This window comes from Arachis ipaensis, chromosome B6 (assembly GCF_059453495.1).
Source record: "Arachis ipaensis isolate K30076 ecotype BB chromosome B6, ASM5945349v1, whole genome shotgun sequence".
In the NCBI taxonomy this organism is placed as follows: Eukaryota; Viridiplantae; Streptophyta; class Magnoliopsida; order Fabales; family Fabaceae; genus Arachis; species Arachis ipaensis.
Genome location: NC_142441.1, coordinates 9,990,769 through 10,014,210, shown reverse-complemented (window position 1 = coordinate 10,014,210; position 23,442 = coordinate 9,990,769). Strand labels below are relative to the sequence as shown.

Sequence of the window (23,442 nt, the reverse complement as noted above, 5' to 3'; positions counted from 1 at the left end):
GGACGGGAACTCCAACATTCTACCTGTCGCATTCGCACTAGTAGAGGGTGAGAATGCGGAGTCGTGGACATTCTTTCTCTCGCACCTTCGGCAGCACGTGACCCCGCTTCCCGGTCTGCTGGTTATATCGGATAGGCACAACGGCATCAAGTCTGCGCTTGAGGCCCCGGACGGAGGTTGGTTACCACCTTCTGCGTACCGTGCATTCTGCATACGACACGTAGCGGCCAATTTCGCCCTTACCTTCAAGGGCAAAGACGCTAGGAGGCTTCTCGTGAATGCAGCGTACGCGAAGACTAAGGTTGAGTTTGATTACTGGTTTGATATACTGAGGTCTGAAGACCCGGCGATGTGTGAGTGGGCGAACCGTATTGATTACTCCTTGTGGACGCAGCATCGCGATGAGGGGAGGAGATTCGGTCACATGACGACGAATATCTCCGAGTGTGTAAACTCAATCCTCAAGGGTGTAAGAAATCTTCCTGTAGCATCCCTGGTGAAGGCAACATATGGTAGGCTGGCCGAACTCTTTGTTCGCAAGGGGCGAGAGGCTGAGGCCCAGATGGGCACCGGACAGCAGTTCAGTCAGCATTTGGTGAAGTGTATTGAGGCCAACTTGAAGACGGCCAGGTGCTTCACGGTGACGTTGTATGACCGTGATAACTCCGAGTTCACCGTAGCGGAGACCACTCCGACTGGTACTTTCTCATTGGGTACTTACCGAGTATCGCTTGCCTCCCGGACATGTGACTGCGGGTACTTTCAGGCTCTTCATTTCCCGTGTCAGCACGCACTTGCATGCTGTGCCTACGCACGTGTGAGCTGGAGCTCCTATGTTCATAGCGTCTATCAGATTAGCTCGGTGTTCAATGTCTATCGGATGGGATTCACACCTCCAATCCTGGAGGGCTTCTGGCCACCCTACGATGGGCCCACGGTGATTCCGGACCCAAACAGAAGGCGTGCGAGAGAGGGGAGGCCTAGATCCACAAGAATACGGACGAATATGGATGAGGCAGATCCAAACAGGCCAAAACGGTGTGGCCTTTGTCGCCAACCCGGTCACACTAGGCGTAGATGCCCACAGGTAGTAGGATCGTCTCAGACAGGGCGAAATTAGTTTCCATGATGTTATTGTTAGTGTTATTTACATTTAAGTTGTCTTGTTATATGCATTGCTTGAGCACGAATGTAACTTGTTGAGATTAATTCTTTGAACTTTGGTATTTGTGAGTAGTAATGAATATGTTGTCTTTCATTTGAAGTTATGCTACAGGACTCGTTGATTCTCATTTTAATAACTAAAGGAAATCGTTATACCTTATCATGTTTCATTTAATACAAATAGTCAACGTCCCCGAACACAAGTTACGAACAACATACATAAACACAGCACTACATAACAAGAAAACTACACCTAATTATCATACATGACTGAAATACAGGAAACAAAACACATGAAATGTGACTCATCTAAACAGATGCGAACCAGTACCACAGCGACGTGCTACCCGTGCCCTCTGACCACGACGGACATGCGGCTCCTCATCCTCTATCTCATCCTCCTCCTCCTGCGGAGCAGGCTGTACTGGTGGCGCAACACGCAACGGTGCTGCAGAGGATCCTGCGATAGACTCAGATGCAGCGGTGAAGGCGGATGTAGGGGTACCTCCAAGACGAAACTGCTGACCAGCGGATGAGGATGGAGGCTCGTTCAGATCAACATCTAAGGGGGCCTGGATCCCTGAGGTCTGGCCAGCTCTGCGGGGGGTCACCTCACCCTGCATGATGGCGGTGATCTCATCTAGGAAGCGTGGACTCCCGAAGTCCCCAACAAACGAGTCTGACCCAACAAAGTCTGCCCACTGTGATCCTGATATGCGCCAAGGTGTACCACCCTGCTCAGCCTGATCATCCGCTGGCACACCAACGAAGTAATCTCCAAGCGGGCCCGGTCCAGGTCCAGCGTCACCAGTATCAGCCCCGTCACCGAGCCCTGTGCCATACCACTCACCTCCATGACCGCCATCGTGTGTACTAGTACCTCCATCGTGTGTGCCTCCTCCAACGTGGCCCGGCTGGTCGTCATCGTCGTCCCCAAGGTCAGTACCACTCCTCGCCGTATGATCCGGCCACCTGAACTGACGCTGGCTCCTCCGTGTCCCTACACCCATCCTCCTCTCAACCCTGCGCCTGTCAGGCACGTCATCCGGAGCATCCATGTCAGGCACTCGCCCCGGACCCCGCTGTGAGGCCTCAACTGGTATAGGAACTGATCTCGGATCCCCCAGGTCAATGTCCGGGGCCAAGAACCTCTTCCCATACTGACTCCACCACTGAAGGAACTGATGAGACGGTCCAGGGTCGGCAACAACGTCGAACCTCAACACACTGTCATGACGAGCCTCCCAGTATGCATGCCACTTCGGCATGGAAGAGGGGAACCATCGATCGCCGCCTCTCCCGTCCTTGGACATCAGAAAGTCGATGTTCAAGGCGGGCCGCGGAGGGGCCTGTACCCCTCCAAACTGAGGAAGAACACGATCTATCTGATGCCACTCTATGACAGCAAAGTAGATCAGCGCGGTCACACTGCGCCACACCGCCATGTGCCGAGGCTCCAAAACCTCCGGGTGCAACACCTGAAGTACGTCGGGGCTACTGTACGGCATCCATATAAACTGCAGAACAAACCGACCCTTATCAGGGCAACTGTACGACCCAAGTGTAAAATATTTAACTAAAATGCATCAGTTATTAATTAGCAGACTAACCTCCCTGGACTGTAACCGGTCTATCCTAAGCCTCCACGACCGCACTCTCGGACCCTTCTCGCTACCGGAAGGGTTGTAACCTGCCCATCTGCACCATACACATGAGTTACATATACTAATATCTGTGTTTACATTATGCAATAGAGTATTAACATACACGCAATTCTCTAAGTCATATTGAAAAAGAATAGGCCCAGTATAGTACCTCGACGCCAACGGCCAGCTGAACGTCTCATATCCTGCAGGCCTAAACTGAGGAAACCGCCAAAAGATCCAAGACTGCAGTAGCTGGAGCGGGCCCGCTAACTTCACAACATGTCTGTTTGCCACTCTGCACATGCATCGGTACAACCAGGCCAGTGCTGCCGAACCCCAGCTGTACGTACCCAGCTCCTCCAGCCTCGCTACATATGGAAGCCATCTAATATGAATCCGGTTGCCAGACTTGTCCGCAAACAACTGCGTGCCTAGCAACATCATGATGTACGCACGGACATATCGGCGAACAGTGTCATCATCTGCATCCTCAGGGCACTCACCAAAGGTCTCCTGAAACCAGCTGCAGTTCACTGCGTACTTCTGAACCTGACTGGGAGGAGGTATAACTCCTAGCAACTCCTGGAACCAGACCCAGGGTGGACGGCCTCCATCGATGTATATATGGAACTCTGACAGGCACCCGCTCACGTAACGGCCATCGACTGGCAAACCCAGCTGGTATGCCACGTCCTGGAGTGTGATCGTGCACTCTCCGAACGACATATGAAAAGTGTGCGTCTCGGGACGCCATCTCTCAACGAATGCACTGACGAGCGCCTCGTCTAGCCGGAACCACCGGTCGTTCAGCCGTGCAAGATGGTATAGCCCTGCCATCTGCAAGTATGGAACGTATCTGTCATCAAGACGCATGCCCTGCTGCCGCCTCATGCTCCTAATGCATCGCTCGGGCTGCGCATGAAAAGAACCCCATACTGAGATATATAACTACACAGGTTTTACAGTAAACCGGTTCACAGTAAACCGGTCTACGTAAACGGGTTTACATAAAACGGTTTCCATAAACAGGTTTACATTAACCATTTTTCTAAATTAAACAGCATAACATTACATGAAAGATAACTAACTGGAAAACAAACCCTAAACCACACAACTAAACCGCTAGCATATACCACAATTAACGAGACCCATTAACAAGAAACAAATTCAATAAACCGGCTTACTTAAACCACCTAGCATTAAACAACTACCATAAACCACATAAAAAAACCGCTTGCGAAAACCGCTAACAAAAACCGCTAACATAAACCACCAACATAAACCACTACCAAAAACCACTGACTTAAACCACTAACAAAAACCACTACCCTAAACCACCACCCTAAACCACTTACATAAACCACTAACTTATACCGCTAGCTTAAACCACTATCATAAACCACCTACATAATCCCCTCACCTAAACCACCTACATAAACCACTAACATAAATTACCGTCTAACCAAGATACAAAACCACTAAGGCACAACTAACGCTTGAATCAAAAAAAATTTCCGTACTAACCTCGTCGTTGATGACCCCGGCTATATGAGCGACTCCGTCCAACCGATATAACCGTGCCGGATCGTCCCCCATCAGCAGAGTAGTCCGTTCAGGTCTTTCTCGGAGAGAATCTGGGTCGTTTTCTCTGAGATTTTGTGGGGTAGGGGGGAGGGATAATGGTTCGAATGAGGGTGATTCGAACTCCTTATATAGTCGAATCACACATAATTCGAACCAGCCTGGTTCGAATTATGAAGGAGTGCATTAGGAGTAATTCGAACCGACCTGGTTCGAATTACATGGACTCGAATACAAAGCATAATTCGAACCACCCTGGTTCGAATTATGCATGAGAGAAGTTCGAACCTTATTGGTTCGAATTATGTGTGGGAGAAGTTCGAACCATCTTGGTTCGAATTATTCAAAAACGTGGAACACTAAATCGAACCATCTTGGTTCGAATTATGAAGGAGTGCAATTCGAACCAGCTTGGTTCGAATTGTATTAAAATACACTTTGGCTCATTGCTGAAACGAAATTGGATTTGGCGCATTTTGGTTACAAGTTTCTTGCTCTGGCTCAATATGGTTTTTTGCCCTAATTTTAATGGTTACCTTTTATTTTTTAAATATGAATGATAAAAAAATTTATTTATCTTTGTAATTTAGTATAAATCTTTTATCTTAATTGATAAACCATAAAATTTATATGATTAAGATAAACATCGTAAATATTAACTTTAGCACAAGTCTTTTATTTGTTTATTCACGATTTATTACTTACATTTCATATACACTATATATAAAAATTAAAAAACTCAAAAAATTTACATAAACACTAAATCCTAAATCTTAAAATTTTAAACCCAAAATTTAAATCCTAAACCTTATTATAAAATCCTAAATCTATATCGTTATTACCAATTTTATAATTTTGTTGTTTCTTAGCTTATAATAGTTATAGTTGTTGGTTATGTTTTAAGATATATAATAATATTCATAACTAAAATTTTATAAAATAATTAAATATTATGAATTTAATTTTATTATAATATCAATATAAAATCTTTATAAAAAATTAATTATGTGTTATTACATTAGTAACCATATTTTGACATTTATACGGTCTCAAATATGCCTTCCATAGTACATACTTTACGTAAATAAATACCAATATAAATGTGGGTGGAACTTAGTTAAGACAATGGGGTTATGATTCAAAAAATTTTTATAAAAAAATTAGTAATATTTTTTTAGAAAATAAAAAATAATTCAATTGGCTCACATATTTTACTAAAATCAAATCAAATAAAAAAATTTATTTAACAAAAAAATAAAAATAAAAAAATTATCTAACAAAATAAAAGATAAAAATCATCATTATAAAAATATTGCTAGCAGCTTCTCTATTTGTATTTTGCAGCTCTCTATTCAACAAGCAACACTCCCTCTACCTTTGAGTTCCAATATAAAAAATTAGGTATGTTTTATTTATTTAATTTAATATTATTTAATATTTTATTGTTTATTTAATTTAATTTTTTATATGATAAAAAATATAAAATATTCAATAAGTATTGATATTATTGTATTTATATAAATTGATAAAAAAATTCAATAAATATTATAAATTGCTGAAAAGTTTAGTTCTTATTTAATTATTGAAGATTTCAAGTCACTAAAGACTCCAAGAGTATCATTATAAACTATTTTATATTTTTTATCTGTAGAATTATTTATTTATTATCTTACTGGTAACAAACTTAAAGAATAATTATATTTATAAATTTTATTTTAATATAAATATTATTATTAAATTTTTATGTTAAATTTTTCCTCCTCCAAAATTTTGTTTTAAGTTCCGTCACTAAATCTCTACGACACATATATTATTAAGAAGTTCCATTTTAAACAACTATTTATTTTTAAGAAACATTAGTAATTTCTGCCCTCCCAAGTCAAGTCAACTGTGCCAATGGAATAGTCAACTTCACACTTGGGAAATAAATTGTTTTTAATAAAAATAATGGTTATGTTAGGTAATCATTGACTTTTTTGAACAATATGAACAATTATTAATCAAATAAAAATACATTATACCTCCAAATTATCCACATAAATCTTAATATTAGTATAACCATTCGCACACTTAGTGAAATGAACATTCGATATATCCATTGTTCACATTATTTAGTATTTTCATTGTTTACCTATACTTTTCCTAAAAATAAATAGAACTATAGAAGATAAGTGACCAAGGTTGAAGGTTCTAAAAATCAGTTTGAACCAAAAATCGATAACAACGGCAACTCAATTAACAAAAAAAATTATCGTCTTCCAAAGCTGCCTCAAAATCATTAAGTCAGTCGAAAATTGGCCAGTCAAACTGAACTGAAATCCAGGCAATTTTTAAAAAAATACTTCATATGATGCCATTTTGCCAATTAGAACAAAAAACGTTCTAATTTCTTGCAGCTCTTTAGCCTCTCTCTTTCGACTCTAAAAGATCAGAAACATTTCAAATATAGCACAGAAGAACTTGCAATTTCCATTTTGTTGCCGTTCTCCATTATGTTCAACCACCGCGCTATCACGTCTGTGCTGCTGCCATTCGAACTGCTCCAGCATCGTAACAATACCTCTGTTCCATTGTTGTTTTGCATTGCCTTTTGGTCCATTCACATTGCCCTCTGTTTCATTGTGTTTCCGCCACCATTTCATCATGTTTCTGCCACTAATTAGCTTCTATTCTACTATGCTCTAGCCCTCATCTTCCAGCTTCTGTTCAGCCATCGTTTTGTCATTATTCAACCATTTCCATCAAATTTTAAAGTTACAGTGTAGCACCTAGTAATAGAATAATTATACATTTTTTTCAAATAGTATTAAACTACTAAAAAAATCAACAACAAAAGTAAATAAATCCAAATAATACTCACAAGAAAAGAAATAGGTATAGCCAAAAAGTTTATAACAAAATAGAAAGAAAAAAATAGATAAGAAGCAAAAGTACCATAGACTTTCAAACCACACCCGAAATTAGCAAAGAATTTGATGTTATTACTAGAAAGGGGGAAGAAGCATTCCAATATTAGAAATTAAGAGTGATAAGTTATAGTATCAATATGTGTTATTTTTTGTCTTATAACTTTCAATCACATAATTCCTCAATTGAGAATTGGTCTTTTTTTCGTGTATAGTCATTTTCACTTTTTATATTTTCATTACTTTTTGCCACACAATCTAAAAATTTCAACTCATTATTCTTTTCCTTCATCTATATTCATGTGTGAAATGACTCAAATAGCCCTTAATATCATAATATTTAGTTGTCTCTCCATCCTCTGTTGATTTTAAAAAAGGCCTAACGTGATTTTTTTTTTCTTTCCTTTTTCTTTTGTTGTTGTTACAGTTCTTGGTTTGATATTGTTTTAATTTATATTTGTTATTTTTTATGGTAATTTGTTTTCTCCTTCTTCTGCTATTGTATTAACTTGTTTTTATTATGTTCTTAATCTTATTAACTTATTAATTTGATAAATTGGTATTGTGGTGTTGTACTTGTTCCTGTGACTGTTAGGCGGTTGAGTTATTTTTGACATTTTGATAACTTATTAATTTAATAAATTGTTGTTGTAATTTGTTATTCTTGATCTTGATTTTATCATTGTTTTTATCTTAGTTAATTATTTTTTTGTTATTTGACTTTTGAGTTTGTATTTAAATGAGATTATAACATTATAGTTGATGCAATATTATTAGTTTAGATAATATTTTAAAATTTTATTAGACTATAATTATATTTTAATGTGTTTATTTGTTATTTTTTTATTAAACAGTTATTTCAATTGAACAATAATTAAATTAGTTAAAGCAATGGTTTGATAATCTGTTCCATTTTTGAAAAAAATTCAATTCTATTATTCTCTCTCAAAATCAATTCTAACCTAAGTCTAATTTAAAATTTTATTCCATTGGGATTTTTCTTAAAACTTAAAATATATATAATGTGTTTATAATTTAATTACTTCTTCTTAATTTTTTTCACGCATTTTTTCTCGATGGCTCTGATACCATGATAAAATTGTGAAAGAACAAGAAAAGAAGAAAGGAAGAATATTATACTTTGTATTTTTTGATTGATTGAATTATCGATTGTAAACTATGAAGGTAAAACTAAGTATATATAGAGTATTGGCTTATGAAAGATAAAAGCAAATAAAGATAAGATAAGATAAAAATAAGATAAAGATAAGATAAGATAAAGACTAAAATTGTAACTGAATTTATGTATTCTATTAGGCTGAATTTATGGACCACAAGACTTCTTTATTATTGTTATGGGCTAAGGTGGAAGAGTAGTTTAATAATTTCCTTCTTTTTTTTTTTCTTCAACTCACTTATATATACCTTTTTTTAAAAGACCTGCTATATAAATCTAAAAAAATATCCACACATATAAATTTTATATATTGAATTCAGATTAATGACACCAAACATTTGCCAATACATTTGAACATTTTAACTGAAGTTGTATCAATCATGACACTAGCAAAAAGTGACATAATTTTATTCTATTTTATTAACATAAATTAGTTATTATAATTTACCGTTAATAACTAACTTTTTTTTTACTTGCTATGTCATTAGAACATTCAATAAATTCATTCTTAATAGTTTATATTTATTTTTTTATTGTTAAAATCAACCTTAAAAAATTATTTTTTTAATTATTAATAATGTTTAAATTTTAATATTTTTAAATTAATATAATTTATTTTAAAAAAAGTGAACAAATGTTACTTAAAAAATTAGTTAAAAATATATTTTTTAATTATTTCATATAATTTAATAAATAAATATATTTAATATTTAAATATAATATTATATTAATAAAAAATAAATTTATCTATTATAAAATTTTAATTCATTTAATAAATATTTAAAGTTTTAAATACTCAAATTCGATTCAATCGTTTTACTAATTCATTAACACTTAAATTTAATTCAACCACGGCGATCTAAACACCTAAATTTAATTCAACTACGGCGAAAGGGTTTTAGGAGGTTTTGGGCAGAGCATTCAAAACGCACCCACCAATCTCTGCCCACCCACAATGTCAGCCGCCGCCAAGCAAATCCTAGCCGACCACCCTGAACCCAAATCTGAGCAGCTCCTCCCTCCGGATCTGCCAGCTCCGGAGACTCTCCCGTTGGATCAGCCTCACTTGGACCCTTCCAAACCCGAAGCAAAGCAAAATCTCGATCACCATGAAGAAAAGGAAGGGAAAGTAGAAGAAGCGGAAGAAGAAGGAGAGTGCGGATTCTGCTTGTTCATGAAAAGTGGCGGTTGCAGGGAATCGTTCATCGAGTGGGAGAAGTGCACTGAGGAAGCGGAGAAGAACAAAGAGGACATCGTTGAGAAGTGCCTCAATATCACTGCGGCGCTGAAGCAGTGTATGGAGGCTCATTTCGATTACTACGAACCCATCCTCCGCGCCGAGAAAGCCGCCGAGCAGCAAGCCATCGCGGAATTGAAGAAAGAAGCCATGGAGAAAGAGTCCAAGGAGCAAGATAGGGCTTCTTCTGATTCTGATCAAAAGTGAGATCTTGCTAATTCGAGATTTTTTTTTACTTTTACTTCAGCAATTGTTTTGCTTGTATTTTAGTGTGGAAAGAAGGAATTGATTACAGTTTAGTGGCTTAAGTTATTGGAGATGGAGAGTATAGCTGACCACAGAAAGAGGCATTTTTGAATTCACAATAAATTAGAATTTTCATGAATATGTTCTTACTCGGATTCACAGGTCTATGATATGATATTGATCGGTGATCTATCTCTGTTCAATAATTCAATTTGTATTAGAAGTAACAGTATGATGAACTGATTACAATTTTTGAACAAGTTATACATGATTCATGTCATGTTTTGCTCTAGTGGTTCCTCCTTATGTAGGTGGTAGTTGAATGTGAAGAATCTCTATATGTAAAGTGAAGATGTGGATCATCATCTTCTGACTCTGTTTAGTACAATTGAATTCAGGTGTATGACCGTATGAAATTTTTTGATGATCCATGTGTTTGCCTAAAGTTTATATAACCAAGTGTACTTGTCTTCATTCCACTCTTTTTGTTATCCTCATGAAGGAGCTTTCTAAATCTATATCTACTTTGCGTAGTTTATTGTGCCCTAGGATAGAAAATATTCTGTTTCTCAAATGGTTGTGGTGGAGAAGATTTGTTTCTTGATGATTCTGTTGTAGTGGGGTTTTGATGACTATAAGCGCTTGATTTAGTAGGGAGGAAGAAAACTGGAGGACAGGACCATTTTCCTTGTATGCAATGACCAACCATGCAAAAGATTCCAAAATTACATGCTATTTGTTTGAAAGTAATAAATCATGTTGAGATAATTTATAATTTAGTAGCTTTGTTCACCTGTGCTTTGAGTTTCATTTCATGTGCTCCCAATATCAACTGGAACTGATTTATTTTTGAGCTCCACGCTATTGCTATTTTCTTCTCCGTTTAGTTGAGATATCTTCTTTTTTGAAACCAAGGCTCGAGATGCCTTAGGCTCCGAATACATTTCCATCAAATCAGTGAATTGAGCAAACTAAAATGATTGTTTGATTTTTCTTTCCCACTGTAATCACTTGCATGTTACTTACGTTTCAAGTAAGTTAATGCTAAGACAAATCCAGAATAAAAAACTACTGCATTTATCTGAGTACTATTTATTACATTACTCAAAGCATTACAAATGCCAAGCAAGGATAAATCAATATAAGTTTCTTCTCCAAAGCTGCAAACATGTCCAGGCATCCATTAGAATTAGGGATGTTATTCTTGCTCATGGCTACTTCTCACTCCCTCAATTGTTGTTGGTATATTTTCCATTGAGGAGGTTGAACAGAATTAAAGTTTAGATGTAAATTTTCAACCAAATTATAACCAAGCACACACATCACACCTATCATGTGCCCAGGAAAAAACAGATAATCATGAACAAACAAAATGTAAATTACACATCACCACCAAATTTTAAGCCAATTAATTTGAAATTAAATCCACAATCTTTCAAATAAACAGGAACACTTCAAAATTGGCAATATTACATCATGCAGCCATATCTCAAGGCCAGTTATAAAAATGCCGAACTTAGAAATACTTGACTGGATGCAAAGACAGACCCACACTTCAAAACCCAAAAAGTATGCAGGAATATAGATCAATGACATAGTTATTCACCACCATAAATGCATTACATGCATTGACTAAGTAATGGCTCACTATACAATTGCATTATTAACCTCTCTTCCCCTTTCCTTCCCTTCCCCCACTCTTGTTTTATATTAACTCACAAAAGCATTTAATTTTTACAATACCTGAAAATGCCGTATCAAAACCATTGCTCTTTTCAGCCTTTTCTGCTGCCAATATTCATAAATGGTTTTGGATATAGGCATCGTTGCAACATCAGCCATCAGTTCTTTTTTTTTCCTGAAACATGGCAACCCATTTAGCAGCTGGATAATGCTTTTCCAACGGCACTCAATTTTATAAAAAAAAAAAAAATTAATACTGGCAATAATAGTATTTTTGTGAGATTTAAAAAAAATGTGAATGTTGCTTTTGATAGTAATTGGGCTAACACATACGTACGTGCATATTTGTTTAGGTGAGCCAGGCCACCTTAAACTCATGCAGTCAACATGTGAAATGAAAGAAATATATAATTTACATAGAGCAACACAGATAAATGGAATTTTTTAAATAAATTAATTAAATTTTATATTTACAACTATTTATTATTTTAAAATTATTTATATTTTTATATTTTATTACATATCTTATTTATACTGTTAGCCACTTAAATAAAAAAAATATTTATAATATAATTTAAATTAATTAAAAAGGTAAAATAGATATATTTTTTTTATAATTCTTTTATATCAATTTGATTTTATTTTTGAATCTAATTTAATTTGATTCAAACAATTATAATTTGTATTATATCGATTTAATTTTTGATACGTCACCACATACCTCGGCCGCCCAAAAAGCTCGGAACGTAAACAAATAAAACCGGACCCACTTATTTGAAAATAAAGAAACGTGCTCAACAAATCTGATCACCAAAACAGAATACGATAACCATCCTACAAACTCGGACTTATCCACAACAAACGGGTAAAACAACGTCTATAAAGCCGAATTAGTATCCTCGGCTAAAGATCATGTTCTATTCTCATCTTCATATTTACTTGATACACTCACTAGAGATTATTATTGACTTAAGCGTCGAAGTATCTTTTGCAGGTATTCCCACCGCGGTGTTCAGTCCTGGCCGACGTATAGCTCTTCCTTCCCGCCAGCAATCTGCTCGGAATCGCTAAAGCTCGGCCACCCCAGTACTCGGAGGAATCAATTTTTAAATTTAGTTCACTTCAAAATATTATAATTGGATTTAATTGGTTTGTTATATATGTAAATATTCGCTTGGTGAGATGGGATAAATAACTTTAGAGTAAATGTCCAAAATAGTCCCTGAATTTTAAATCGCTATTTAATTTAGTCCTCGACTTTTTAAAATGACCAATTAAATCCCTGAAATTCGAAAAAGTGCATCTCCGTTAGTCCCTTGTAGAAGTGCCGTCTAAACGTTGATGATGTGGCATTCCAATTGCATGCTGATGTGTACCAAACTTGAATTTGATTCAAATTGGTACCTGAAATTTCTTAATAATATCCAAATTAATCCATTTTCAATTATAAAACCCTAATCCCCAAATTATTGTTTTCTCTTCTTCGATCTCTCTCCTGTCTTTTTCTCTTCTTCGTCATCTCCGCTATCTTCCAGTTCATATTTATCCTGAACTACAATATCAGTACACTTACCTAAAAACTATTTTAATTACAAGTTAATGTGGTTGGATTAATTTTAAGTTCGATACAGATTTAAATTATATGTATCCTTGCAGGTTCGTCCATTAAACTAAAATATATTTTCCACTTTTAAGAAAGTAACCATTGTCATCATCTTCAAGGTCTTAACATCACTTTCTAAGTTTGTCATTTTTCAATTGAACTCATGCAAACTGTTTTGTGAAATGGGTGTTGCACAAACTGGTTATTCACCTCCATCAACCCAACAGAAAAAAATTACAATTGATTCTATACTGCAAAGTAAAAAACGCAAGTGAATCCAAACTCAAAGTGAAACTATCTTAACATTTTATTTAAAGCCATAACCTTACCTCATAGTTTGGACAACCATAAAATAGTCTATCAGGATTCTCTGTTGTCGTTGAGTACTTCATCACCATCCGAAGTCTGCAATTACAGAAAACAGCGTTCTTACCTCCCTTGTTGCACATTCTTTTGCTGGCATAATAAGGTCTCCCTACAGAGTTTGTTGTTCCTACTTGAACTACTTTGACTTCTCTCCCACCACCCATCATCACTCATGCAGACGAGAAAACAAGATGAACTGGAAGATAGTGGAGAGGTCGATAGTGGAGAGGTCGAAGAAGAGAAGAAGACAGCAGATAGATCGAAGAAGAGAAGACAATAATTTGGGGATTAGGGTTTTATAATTGAAAATGGACAAATTTTAATATTATTAAGCAATTTCATGTACTAATTTGAATCAAAGTCAAATTTGGTACACATAAGCATACAGTTGAAATGCCACATCATCAATGTTTAGACGGCACTTCTGCAAGAGACTAATGGAGATGCATTTTTTTAAATTTTTAATTGGTCATTTTAAAAAATCGAGAACTAAATTGAATAGCGATTTGAAATTGATGGACTATTTTGAGCATTTACTCAATAACTTTATATGAATTAGATCAATTTGTTATCACTGTACACAAGATAGATAATAAAAACAAAAATAATTTGAAAATTTTATATAGCTGTAAATATAAAAATTTAAATAATTTATTTAAAAAAATCCCAGATAAATAGATATTCATTGGTGAAAAACAGAAAGGATAAAGTAATTTCTTTTCTAAAGAAAATATCAGATCGGAATCCTAAGTGTCACATAATGATTGGGCAAAAGCAGATAAGAAATATGTGTTCGCAAATCCACAGAAGGGTCACTTATAACTTCCAATTTCCAAAGCCACTCCAATCTTATCCCCTTCAGATTCATCATCATCATAAAATCACCGAACACAAACAGAACTTGAACATCAAACGAGAAGAAAACAAACTCGAAGAAGAGAAAGATAGCAATAGCATGGCAACAATTTCAGGTCTTATTAGCCGTTCAACGCCCAGGGTTGTAGCTTTCAACGCATCGTCGTCCGAGTCGCCGCGAAACTGCCACGTCGTGAAGTTCCCCGCGGGAATGACCGGATCTGGTCGCTTGGCGAGTGTTCGGCCAGTGAGGACGGCGCCGGAGAAGATATCGGAGAAAGTGGCGGAGAGCATAAAGAACGCGCAGGAGACGTGCTCGGAGGATCCGGCGAGCGGAGAGTGCGTGGCGGCGTGGGATGAGGTAGAGGAACTGAGCGCCGCCGCCAGCCACGCCAGGGACAGGCTGAAGGACTCAGATCCGCTTGAGGACTTCTGTAAGGACAACCCGGAGACCATCGAGTGCAAGACTCATGATAACTGAATATTAGGGTTTGATGGTTATTCTTCATGGATCTATGAAAGTAGACTATCAATGTGTTCAACTGTTGCATCTTTCATGAAGCATGATACAATAATGATGTGCCAACAAATATATTTACTTGGTTAAGTTTTCTTATATGTATGTAAAACTTAATTTGTAACATTATCGTCTGAAGAAGTCAACGTTTCGTCACGATAGATTTATCGAAAAATTGGTGTATGTTGTGATCAAATTGACGAAACGGATATACTTATTATATCAGAAATTTTTGGTTGCTCTGCAAACATAATATTTTGTGGGTTCACTATTTTTTTTTTTTAACTTAAACCACATAAGAAATTCTAGTATATATCCCATATAATTGCTTCACATAAGATAAAAATAAATTAAATGAATAGTATGTAGTATGAATAATTTATATAGATTCGTTTTAATATTTATGTCGAAAATAGTAAGAAAAATTCAAAAATAGTGTTAGTCTTCCGCTATTTGTATGTAAATAATTCAACTTATCAGTCTATAGTTCATATGAAAGATTAACTTGTTTAATTACAATATAGTGTTAGATAGGATTTTTATCATTAACGAAACGCTAGTTGTAAAATGAATAATCGAACACAGATAGAAATGATATCATGCGGTTTTCGGGTTCGATTTGAGTATATCGTCCAAGATATGATTGATGTCATTTATTAAAAAAAAAAACACACGAACTGTAAGAAAATCAAAATATGACAAGCAAATATTGAAGAGCCTGTCATTAAAGTTGAAAAGTAAGACATCCAATCCATGCTTTATTTTGAAATGGCATCACATACATGCATTTAGATATGGTATATGGTTGGTTTATGATTCTATATTTCTCCCAGGAAAAAAAAAGCGTACACTTGATTGGTGATATGCATTGCAGTTGATGCTGACATGCTCATTCATCTAATCCATTGCTAGACTAGAAAACTCTTTAGTTTTATATTTGCATATTTCCAATTAAAGTATTTTATATTATGGAAAAGTATATGAACCAAAATGTGACAAGCCAAAAAGTAAACAAAACCGTTTAATTAAAATCACTTTTTGAATAATATGTTCGAAAACCGCTCCTGAAATCACGGAGCACAAACACATTTTGGCTGATTTTTGGCTGATATGCTTTTAGTTCCCTAGCTGTTCTCTTATATTATTAATTAATCAAATTTTAATATTTAATTAAAATTGATTATTATCTAATAAACTTCAAATATTTTAGTTAATTTGACTATTCAAGCACTCTCTTCGCACAATATATAGCTGTTTTGACTTTTTTTAATATAAAAATTAAGAATATATACTGTTTTAATCTTTAAGATTATTAGAGTCAAAATTAAAATTATTTTTAGTCTTTTTTTGTTTAAAATAATTCTCAAACATTACATTTAGTATTAAAGTAATCTTTTTGATAAATTTATGGCTAATTTTTTTTTATATTGGGTTATTATTGGTGTTTTTCGTTAATATTATGATGTTTTGGTGTAATGCAGTGATATGGGATAAAAAGAAATCGTGAATAACGATTTCAAATAAGACAAAAAAATAAAAAAAGTTAACAGAAATCGTGAGTTACGATTTCAAATAAAACAAAAAAAGAAAGGAAATCGTGAGTTACGATTTCAATTTTTTAATTTAAAAAAAGTGTAATTTATGAAATCGTGAATAACGATTTCTTTTGTTTTGCAAATCGTAAGTAACGATTTGTATTATGCATCACATTTGTGAAATACACCCATTTTAACTCATACCAACGTAATACACAATTTCATCCATCATATAAAAAATAATTAACTCTAAATTTATCCTTTATAAAGTTTAATAATTAAAATAAAAAACGCTCTCTTTTTTACTCTTCTTTTTTTCTTTTTTTTGTCATCCTTCTTTCTACCTTCTCCCATTTTCATCTTTTTTAAAGTCACCATCTTCTATGGTCAAAACTATCCCACTGTAGTTTTTTCTCTCTCTCTCTCTCTTCAATTAGCTCCCTTCACGCAGTTTGTCTCTCCGTCTTTTCTTTTGTCACACCACAAACAACACAATTTGGCTATTCGTCTTCTTTCCTGTCATACCATCGGTGACTCTCCTCGTGTTTCTAACATCACTGCCGCCACTACAAAAAAAAACATTGAATACCATTAGAATTACTATCGGATTTAGCGTCGATCAGTACCGGCGAATTTATCATTGGATTTTTCAACGGAAAGAAGGAATTCGTTGCCATAAAAAATTACCGTCGGGAGAGATTTTTCGTCGCTAAAGCCGATGGTAATTATTAGCGCGAAAATATAACTCACTGGCGCCAACGTTACCGTCGGATTTCCATCGCTATATTCTGTCGATATCACGGTTTAATGAAACATGTCGTTTTGGTGATTTATCGTCAGAAGAAAATTGGGTAGGTTATTTCAAGAGGCAAATCCTGATACCCAATTGAACAATTTTCCACATTAGTTCAAAAAATACGTAAGCGTGCATATAATTTACACAACAGATTCAGAACTAGTTCTATTGAGTTGGGGCTAATAAATAAGGATATTAGCTACCCAATATCAACGTTAATAGATACCGGTTTCATTCTTTACAGTGGTTGATTGGAAAGAAAACAGATAATACTGAAGTTTGCATTGGATTCATGAAAATTCAGGCGGTGGTCATTCTGATTGGCTTGGTGTGTTGCACAACATACTTCAATTAGAGTATTTCTGTCGCACTATGTACAAGGTGTGCGTGTTTAAATTTGAATGGTACTATCCAAGTTCACGACAAGGAACACAAAAGCACAAGGACTACGATATCACTGAAGTTAATGTAACAAGGAAACATAGGCACTACACTCCTTTTATTTTACCTCAAAATGCACTGCATGTATACTATTTGTATTATTCAGTTTTATGCAAGTCTAGTTGGGTGATTGTGGTTAAGACTAATCAAGAGGCCGCATTGAGTCTAATGATAGGACAGAAGGTCAGGAACCTTACCAGATTGATGATTCAACTCCTTCGAAAATGGTGGTTAATACCGGCGAGCCGATCATCCTTAAGTCGACTGTTATAGATGATGACATTATTAATCTTGGAATAGATGACGACGCACTGCCACTGGAAGACAACGATCTTCAAGAAGAGGATGGGGTCGATAGCGACGAAAAAGAGGAAGACGAATTCAATGATCAAGAAACTATCTCGGAAGAGGAGGATGGTGAACCAGAGAAAGAAGATTATCTGAATAGGGTTAATGTAAATATAGTTCTATTATATGTATTTTTTTTTTACCAAACTTTGAGAACAATGTAATATAATAATATTGTTTCAGATATTTCAATTACCATAATTCTGTATTTTTAATTTGTATGTTTGATATTTCACATTAAATTTAAAACATTGTTTTAATTATTAATTACCAGTGTACATTATAGATGGACGGAAAAAGATTATTAAAAAATAAAAAAGACTACTCTCGGAATTACCGTCGGAATATACCAATGATAACAGCCCAGTCAATTTTAAAAAAAAAATTAAAAAATATTTTTGTCGAATTACTGTCGGATTAATCTGCTAGTGAGATGGCACGGATACGTATGCTATGACGCTAATGTTACCGTCGAAAAATATCCGACGGTGACGTTCAATAGATTCCATTTTCTTAGTAACCATATTCGGCCGTTAAATCCGACAGAAATTATTGTTGGACGCAAAAATTGAACCGTAATATGTTAACGGTGAGGTTTATTCCGTTGGATAAATACCGACGCAAAATCCGACAGTAACCATTGTACCATCGAATTTTATTTGTTTTTCTAACAACACTCATTGTTTTTCTCATAGTGCACGCATCCCCTGCCTGCCTACGTCTATGTTGTCCCCTGCCGCCACCTCTGTGACACCCTACTACCACAACTTTTCTGTGCAGTGCCACCACCATCCACATTTACTGCCAGTACCATCGTCTACATTCACTACCACCACCACCATGCAGCTTCATTGTTGCTGTCATTACAAACAAGTTAAAATTTATATTCCCAATTTTTTAAAGTTAGGGTTCAAATATTTTAAATTAGGATCTTCAATGATTTTTGAAGTTAGACTCTCTCTGAAATTAAAATTATTGTGTTAAAAATGATGATTTTAATACTAAATGTATCGTTTGATACCATTTTAAAACAAAAAATAAAATGTTAAAGAAGATTTTGATTTTGATACCAAATTTTAAAGACCAAAATAATACTTATTCCTAAAATTATAAACCAATAAATATAATAATATATTATTAATAATATAAAATAGTTTTATACTAATAGTATATTTAAGTTATGTTCCAAAACATAATTAAATATATTATCTAAGCTTCATTTCAATATTAATTGTATAAAAATTTTAGTTGAGTTCTATTTGTAACGTCTAATTCTATGCTTTTTAATTAGAAGAGATCTAAAGTAAAATATAAAAAGCTACCCACAAGAAAATATTTTTACATAAAAATATGAAAACATATTATATTAAATAAAGATAATGTTAAGTTTGGTCTCTAAATTTATAAACGAGCTTTAATTTAATTTTTAAAATTTTAATTGTCTCTACTTAGTCTTTAAATTTTATGAACACGACTCATGTTAGTCTCTGAGATAATTTTCAACTCATAAACATTAACGGAATGCTGATGTGCACATTCGAATACTATGTTGGACTCTGTAAAATGACGTCGTTTTATTTTGGCACTCAAGTAGCCTTGATCCGACCGTTACAAATCCAACATCATAACTCGGCATAATCAATCATAACTCCGCAAGTTACGTTATTACTCGGCAAATCACGTTATAGCTTGGTATCAAAACGTCCAATATAACATTATCACCCATCAAAACCTAATCATTCCTCTTCAATTCAGGAGACCAATAGAAATGTAACCGACCTATCTTACTTCAACTATAAAGGTATGATATTTTATCTTAAAGGGACGGATTGAATTCTGAATACTAACTTAAACTTCGGAGTGCTTTTGCAGGTACACTCCCCCCTTGTTTCTTGTTCACACTCTGCACGATTGGACATTCCCCCAAGCGTAAAGCTCATACTTTCTCAAGGCTCAAAGATCGGCACCGAAGATAACAACTCGACGCCGACTCCCAGAAGCCGAGCTCCCCTCCAGGTATCCACACAGGAACAATTGGCGCCAACCGTGGGGTTGAGAATATAATTCTTTCTTTATATCACCGGCCTCGACGTTCTCGCCTGGAGCCATGGTTGAGCAGCTTCCACCTACGCCATCTGAACTTCTTCAAATGGTGACCGAGTTACGGCAAGCCAACCAGGGCATGGCCGAAGAGAACCAAAGAATGGTAAATCAGATTACTAATCTGAATAATACCCGGATCGAAAATAACAATGATCGACAAGAACGAACGGAAGAAGCCGAGCATCAGTCAGGCCCGACGCATGTCTCCGAAACTACTCGGCACGAAGAAGAGCAACCTGAGCACAATGAAGAAGCTCGGCCAGAAGACGAGGATGACAACCTAGAAAACTCTCCTGGGCCATTCACGGCCGAGGTGATGAACTTCGTGTTGCCCAGGAGGTTCACTTTGCCAACCACCCTAATCCCCTATGATGGGCTAGGTGACCCGAAGAAATACATCAAAAAGTTCACCTCCATAATGATAATAAACGGTGCATCTGATAATGTTTTATGTCGTTGTTTTCCATCTTACTTAGACGGTCCTATACTTGATTGGTTTTGTTCTTTGCCTGCAGATTCTGTTTCTCGTTTTCGAGACCTATCAAAGCCCTTCGAGGAGTATTTTGCTGGATCAGCCATTTATCTACGTCACTCCGATTACTTGAACACAATCAAACAAGGCCATCATGAAAGCCTCAGAGACTACATGACGCGCTTCACAAAGATAGCCATGAGTATACCCGATCTCCACCCCGAGGTGGAACTGCATGCAATAAAAAGTGAACTCCGAACAGGAAAATTCCAGGAGACCATTGCCGTGGCCAAACCTAAAACTATGGCCGAGTTCCATGAAAAGGCGAAAAGTCAGATTGACATCGAAGAACTCCGACAGGCTCGAAAAACAGAGAAACCACAATACAGAGACGACGACAAAGCACGAGATAGGAAGAAAAACTTCAAACCAACTCCCCAATATAAATCTTATACTCAGTTCAACACCAAGCATGACGACATCATCAAGAAAATCTTGAATTCAAAGTTGATCAAGCCACCAAGAAAAGCCGGCAGCTATCCAAATTTAAAAGGAGCAGACATATCAAAATACTGCTCTTTTCATCAAAAGCATGGACACACTACTGACGAGTGTGTCATCACCAAAGACCTTCTGGAGCGGTTAGCTCGGCAAGGTCATCTCGACAAGTACATCGGTGGCCACAAACAACGATGCGCACCTCTCCCTGGTGACCAAAGCTCGGCAACACAGCATGGCCGAAATAAAGATCGACCGAACACCAATCCTACCGACCAACCAAGACGTATTATTAACTATATTTCTGGAGGTTTTGCAGGTGGAGAGGCCACAAGCTCGGTAAGAAAGCGGTCTTACCGAGCTATGCTTTCCATTGAAGCCGATCAACATCAACAGCAGACACCTCCACATTTTCCTCATATAACATTCCAGACATCCGAACTTAACAGCAATGTAACAAATCTAGACGACCCAGTCGTGATTTCCCTAGAGCTTGAAGATCTCCTAGTCAAAAAGGTTTTACTGGACCCAGGGAGCAGTGCCGATGTTCTCTTTTACTCCACATTTCAGAAGATGAAATTGAGCAACAACATCCTCCAACCTTCCACTGGAGACATGGTCGGTTTCTCAGGAGAGAGGGTCCCGGTTATGGGCTCTGTGTGGTTTCAAACCACACTTGGTGAGGTTTCCTTATCAAAAACTTCAGATATTCAATACTTTGTCGTTGACTGTTTTAGTCCTTACAATTTGATACTTGGCCGACCTTTTTTAAATAGGTTCGGCGCTATTGTTTCTACAATTCATCTCTGTGTTAAGTTCCCTTTACAGGATAATACAATTGCAACCATTCACAGCGATGCCTGAGAGGCCAGAGAATGCTACAACAACAGTTTCAAAAAACCAAATCAAAGTACGCAAGCCCGCGTGAATAGTATCAGCAACCAAGCCGAGCTACCAGTCCTGGCCGACCTTGATCCCAGGGCAAGAAGCCTAGAACGACTAACCCCGACCGAAGACCTGCATAAAATCTATTTCACAGATAGCTCGAAAAAATTCACTTATGTTGGATCCACACTAAGCTCAGAAGAGAAGGTCATATACCGAACATTCCTACAATAAAATGCCGACTTGTTTGTTTGGACCCCAGCTGATATGCCAGGAATTGACCCATCTATCATATCCCACAAACTGGCATTAGATCCTTCTATCCGACCTATAGCACAGAAAAAGCGAAACCTCTGCCATGACTGCAAACAAGCCTCTCTGGAAGAAACCAAGAAGCTCATCAATGTCGGCTTCATTCAGGAAATCAGATTCACAACATGGCTGGCAAATGTCGTCATGGTGAAAAAACATAACAGTAAATGGCGCATGTGTGTTGATTTCATCGATCTCAACAAAGTATGCCCAAAAGACTCATATCCCTTACCATCTATTGACTGTTTAGTTGATAATGCATCTGGTTATGAAAAACTTAGCTTCATGGATGCATACTCTGGCTATAACTAGATTCAAATGCATCAATTCGATCAAAGTAAGACAGCCTTTATTACTGAATATGGAAACTACTGTTATAAACTCATGCCATTTGGCCTTAAGAATACAGGTGCAACATATCAACGCCTAATGGACAAAGTATTCGCCCGACAGATTGGCAGGAATATTGAGGTCTATGTTGACAATATGGTCGCCAAAACGAAGCTCGGCAACAACCATCTTGATGACCTGGCAGAAATCTTCGGTCAAATACGAAAATACAACATGCGGCTAAACCTCGAGAACTGCGCCTTTGGCGTACAAAGTGGCCAATTCCTCAGCTTCATGCTCACTAGTCGAGGTATCGAAGTGAATCCAGAAAAATGCCGAGCTGTTTTGGACATGACAAGCCCACAAACTATCAAAGAAGTCTAACGGTTGACAGGGAGACTTGCTACACTTTCTAGATGCTTACCTCGCCTAGCTTCTAAGTCTTTATGTTTCTTTCAAACTTTAAGAAAGAAAAAGGCTTTCCAATGGACCGATGAATGTGAACAAACATTCACAACCATCAAAGATACACTTTCAAAACCATCAATTTTACAAACCCTTCAAGGGGAACCATTATTTTTATATTTATCTGTGACTAACTGGGCTGTAAGCTCCGCTCTTATTGCAGAAAGGCAAAAACAGCAGTTGCTGATCTATTTCACCAGCAAAACACTACAGAATGCTGAACTTCGCTATCCGAGCATTGAGAAGCTGGTCTTAGCTCTTGTCTTATCGGCAAGA

General features: G+C 36.4%; 2 protein-coding genes and 1 pseudogene across 3 annotated transcripts; all 3 read left to right on the top strand.

The window, feature by feature from the left end:
• Positions 1-9,318: 9,318 nt before the first annotated feature.
• LOC107646076 (uncharacterized) lies at positions 9,319-10,341 on the top strand. Its single transcript, XM_016350267.3, has one exon. The coding sequence runs from the start codon at positions 9,430-9,432 to the stop codon at positions 9,916-9,918; it is 489 nt and encodes a 162-aa protein (XP_016205753.1). The 5' UTR covers positions 9,319-9,429; the 3' UTR covers positions 9,919-10,341.
• Positions 10,342-14,274: 3,933 nt separating this feature from the next.
• LOC107646077 (calvin cycle protein CP12-1, chloroplastic pseudogene) lies at positions 14,275-15,210 on the top strand (annotated as a pseudogene). The gene has a single exon (XR_015886167.1). The product of XR_015886167.1 is annotated as a calvin cycle protein CP12-1, chloroplastic pseudogene (transcript).
• A 4,998-nt stretch (positions 15,211-20,208) lies between these two features.
• LOC148554582 (uncharacterized) lies at positions 20,209-22,038 on the top strand. The gene has a single exon (XM_088490385.1). It carries the CDS (start codon positions 20,209-20,211, stop codon positions 22,036-22,038), a length of 1,830 nt encoding a protein of 609 aa, XP_088346511.1.
• Positions 22,039-23,442: the final 1,404 nt, after the last annotated feature.

Excerpts from the sequence above, each read along its gene's own strand:
- LOC107646076 (XM_016350267.3), top strand. The coding sequence starts at position 9,430 with ATGTCAGCCGCCGCCAAGCAAATCCTAGCCGACCACCCTGAACCCAAA.
- LOC148554582 (XM_088490385.1), top strand. The coding sequence starts at position 20,209 with ATGGTTGAGCAGCTTCCACCTACGCCATCTGAACTTCTTCAAATGGTG.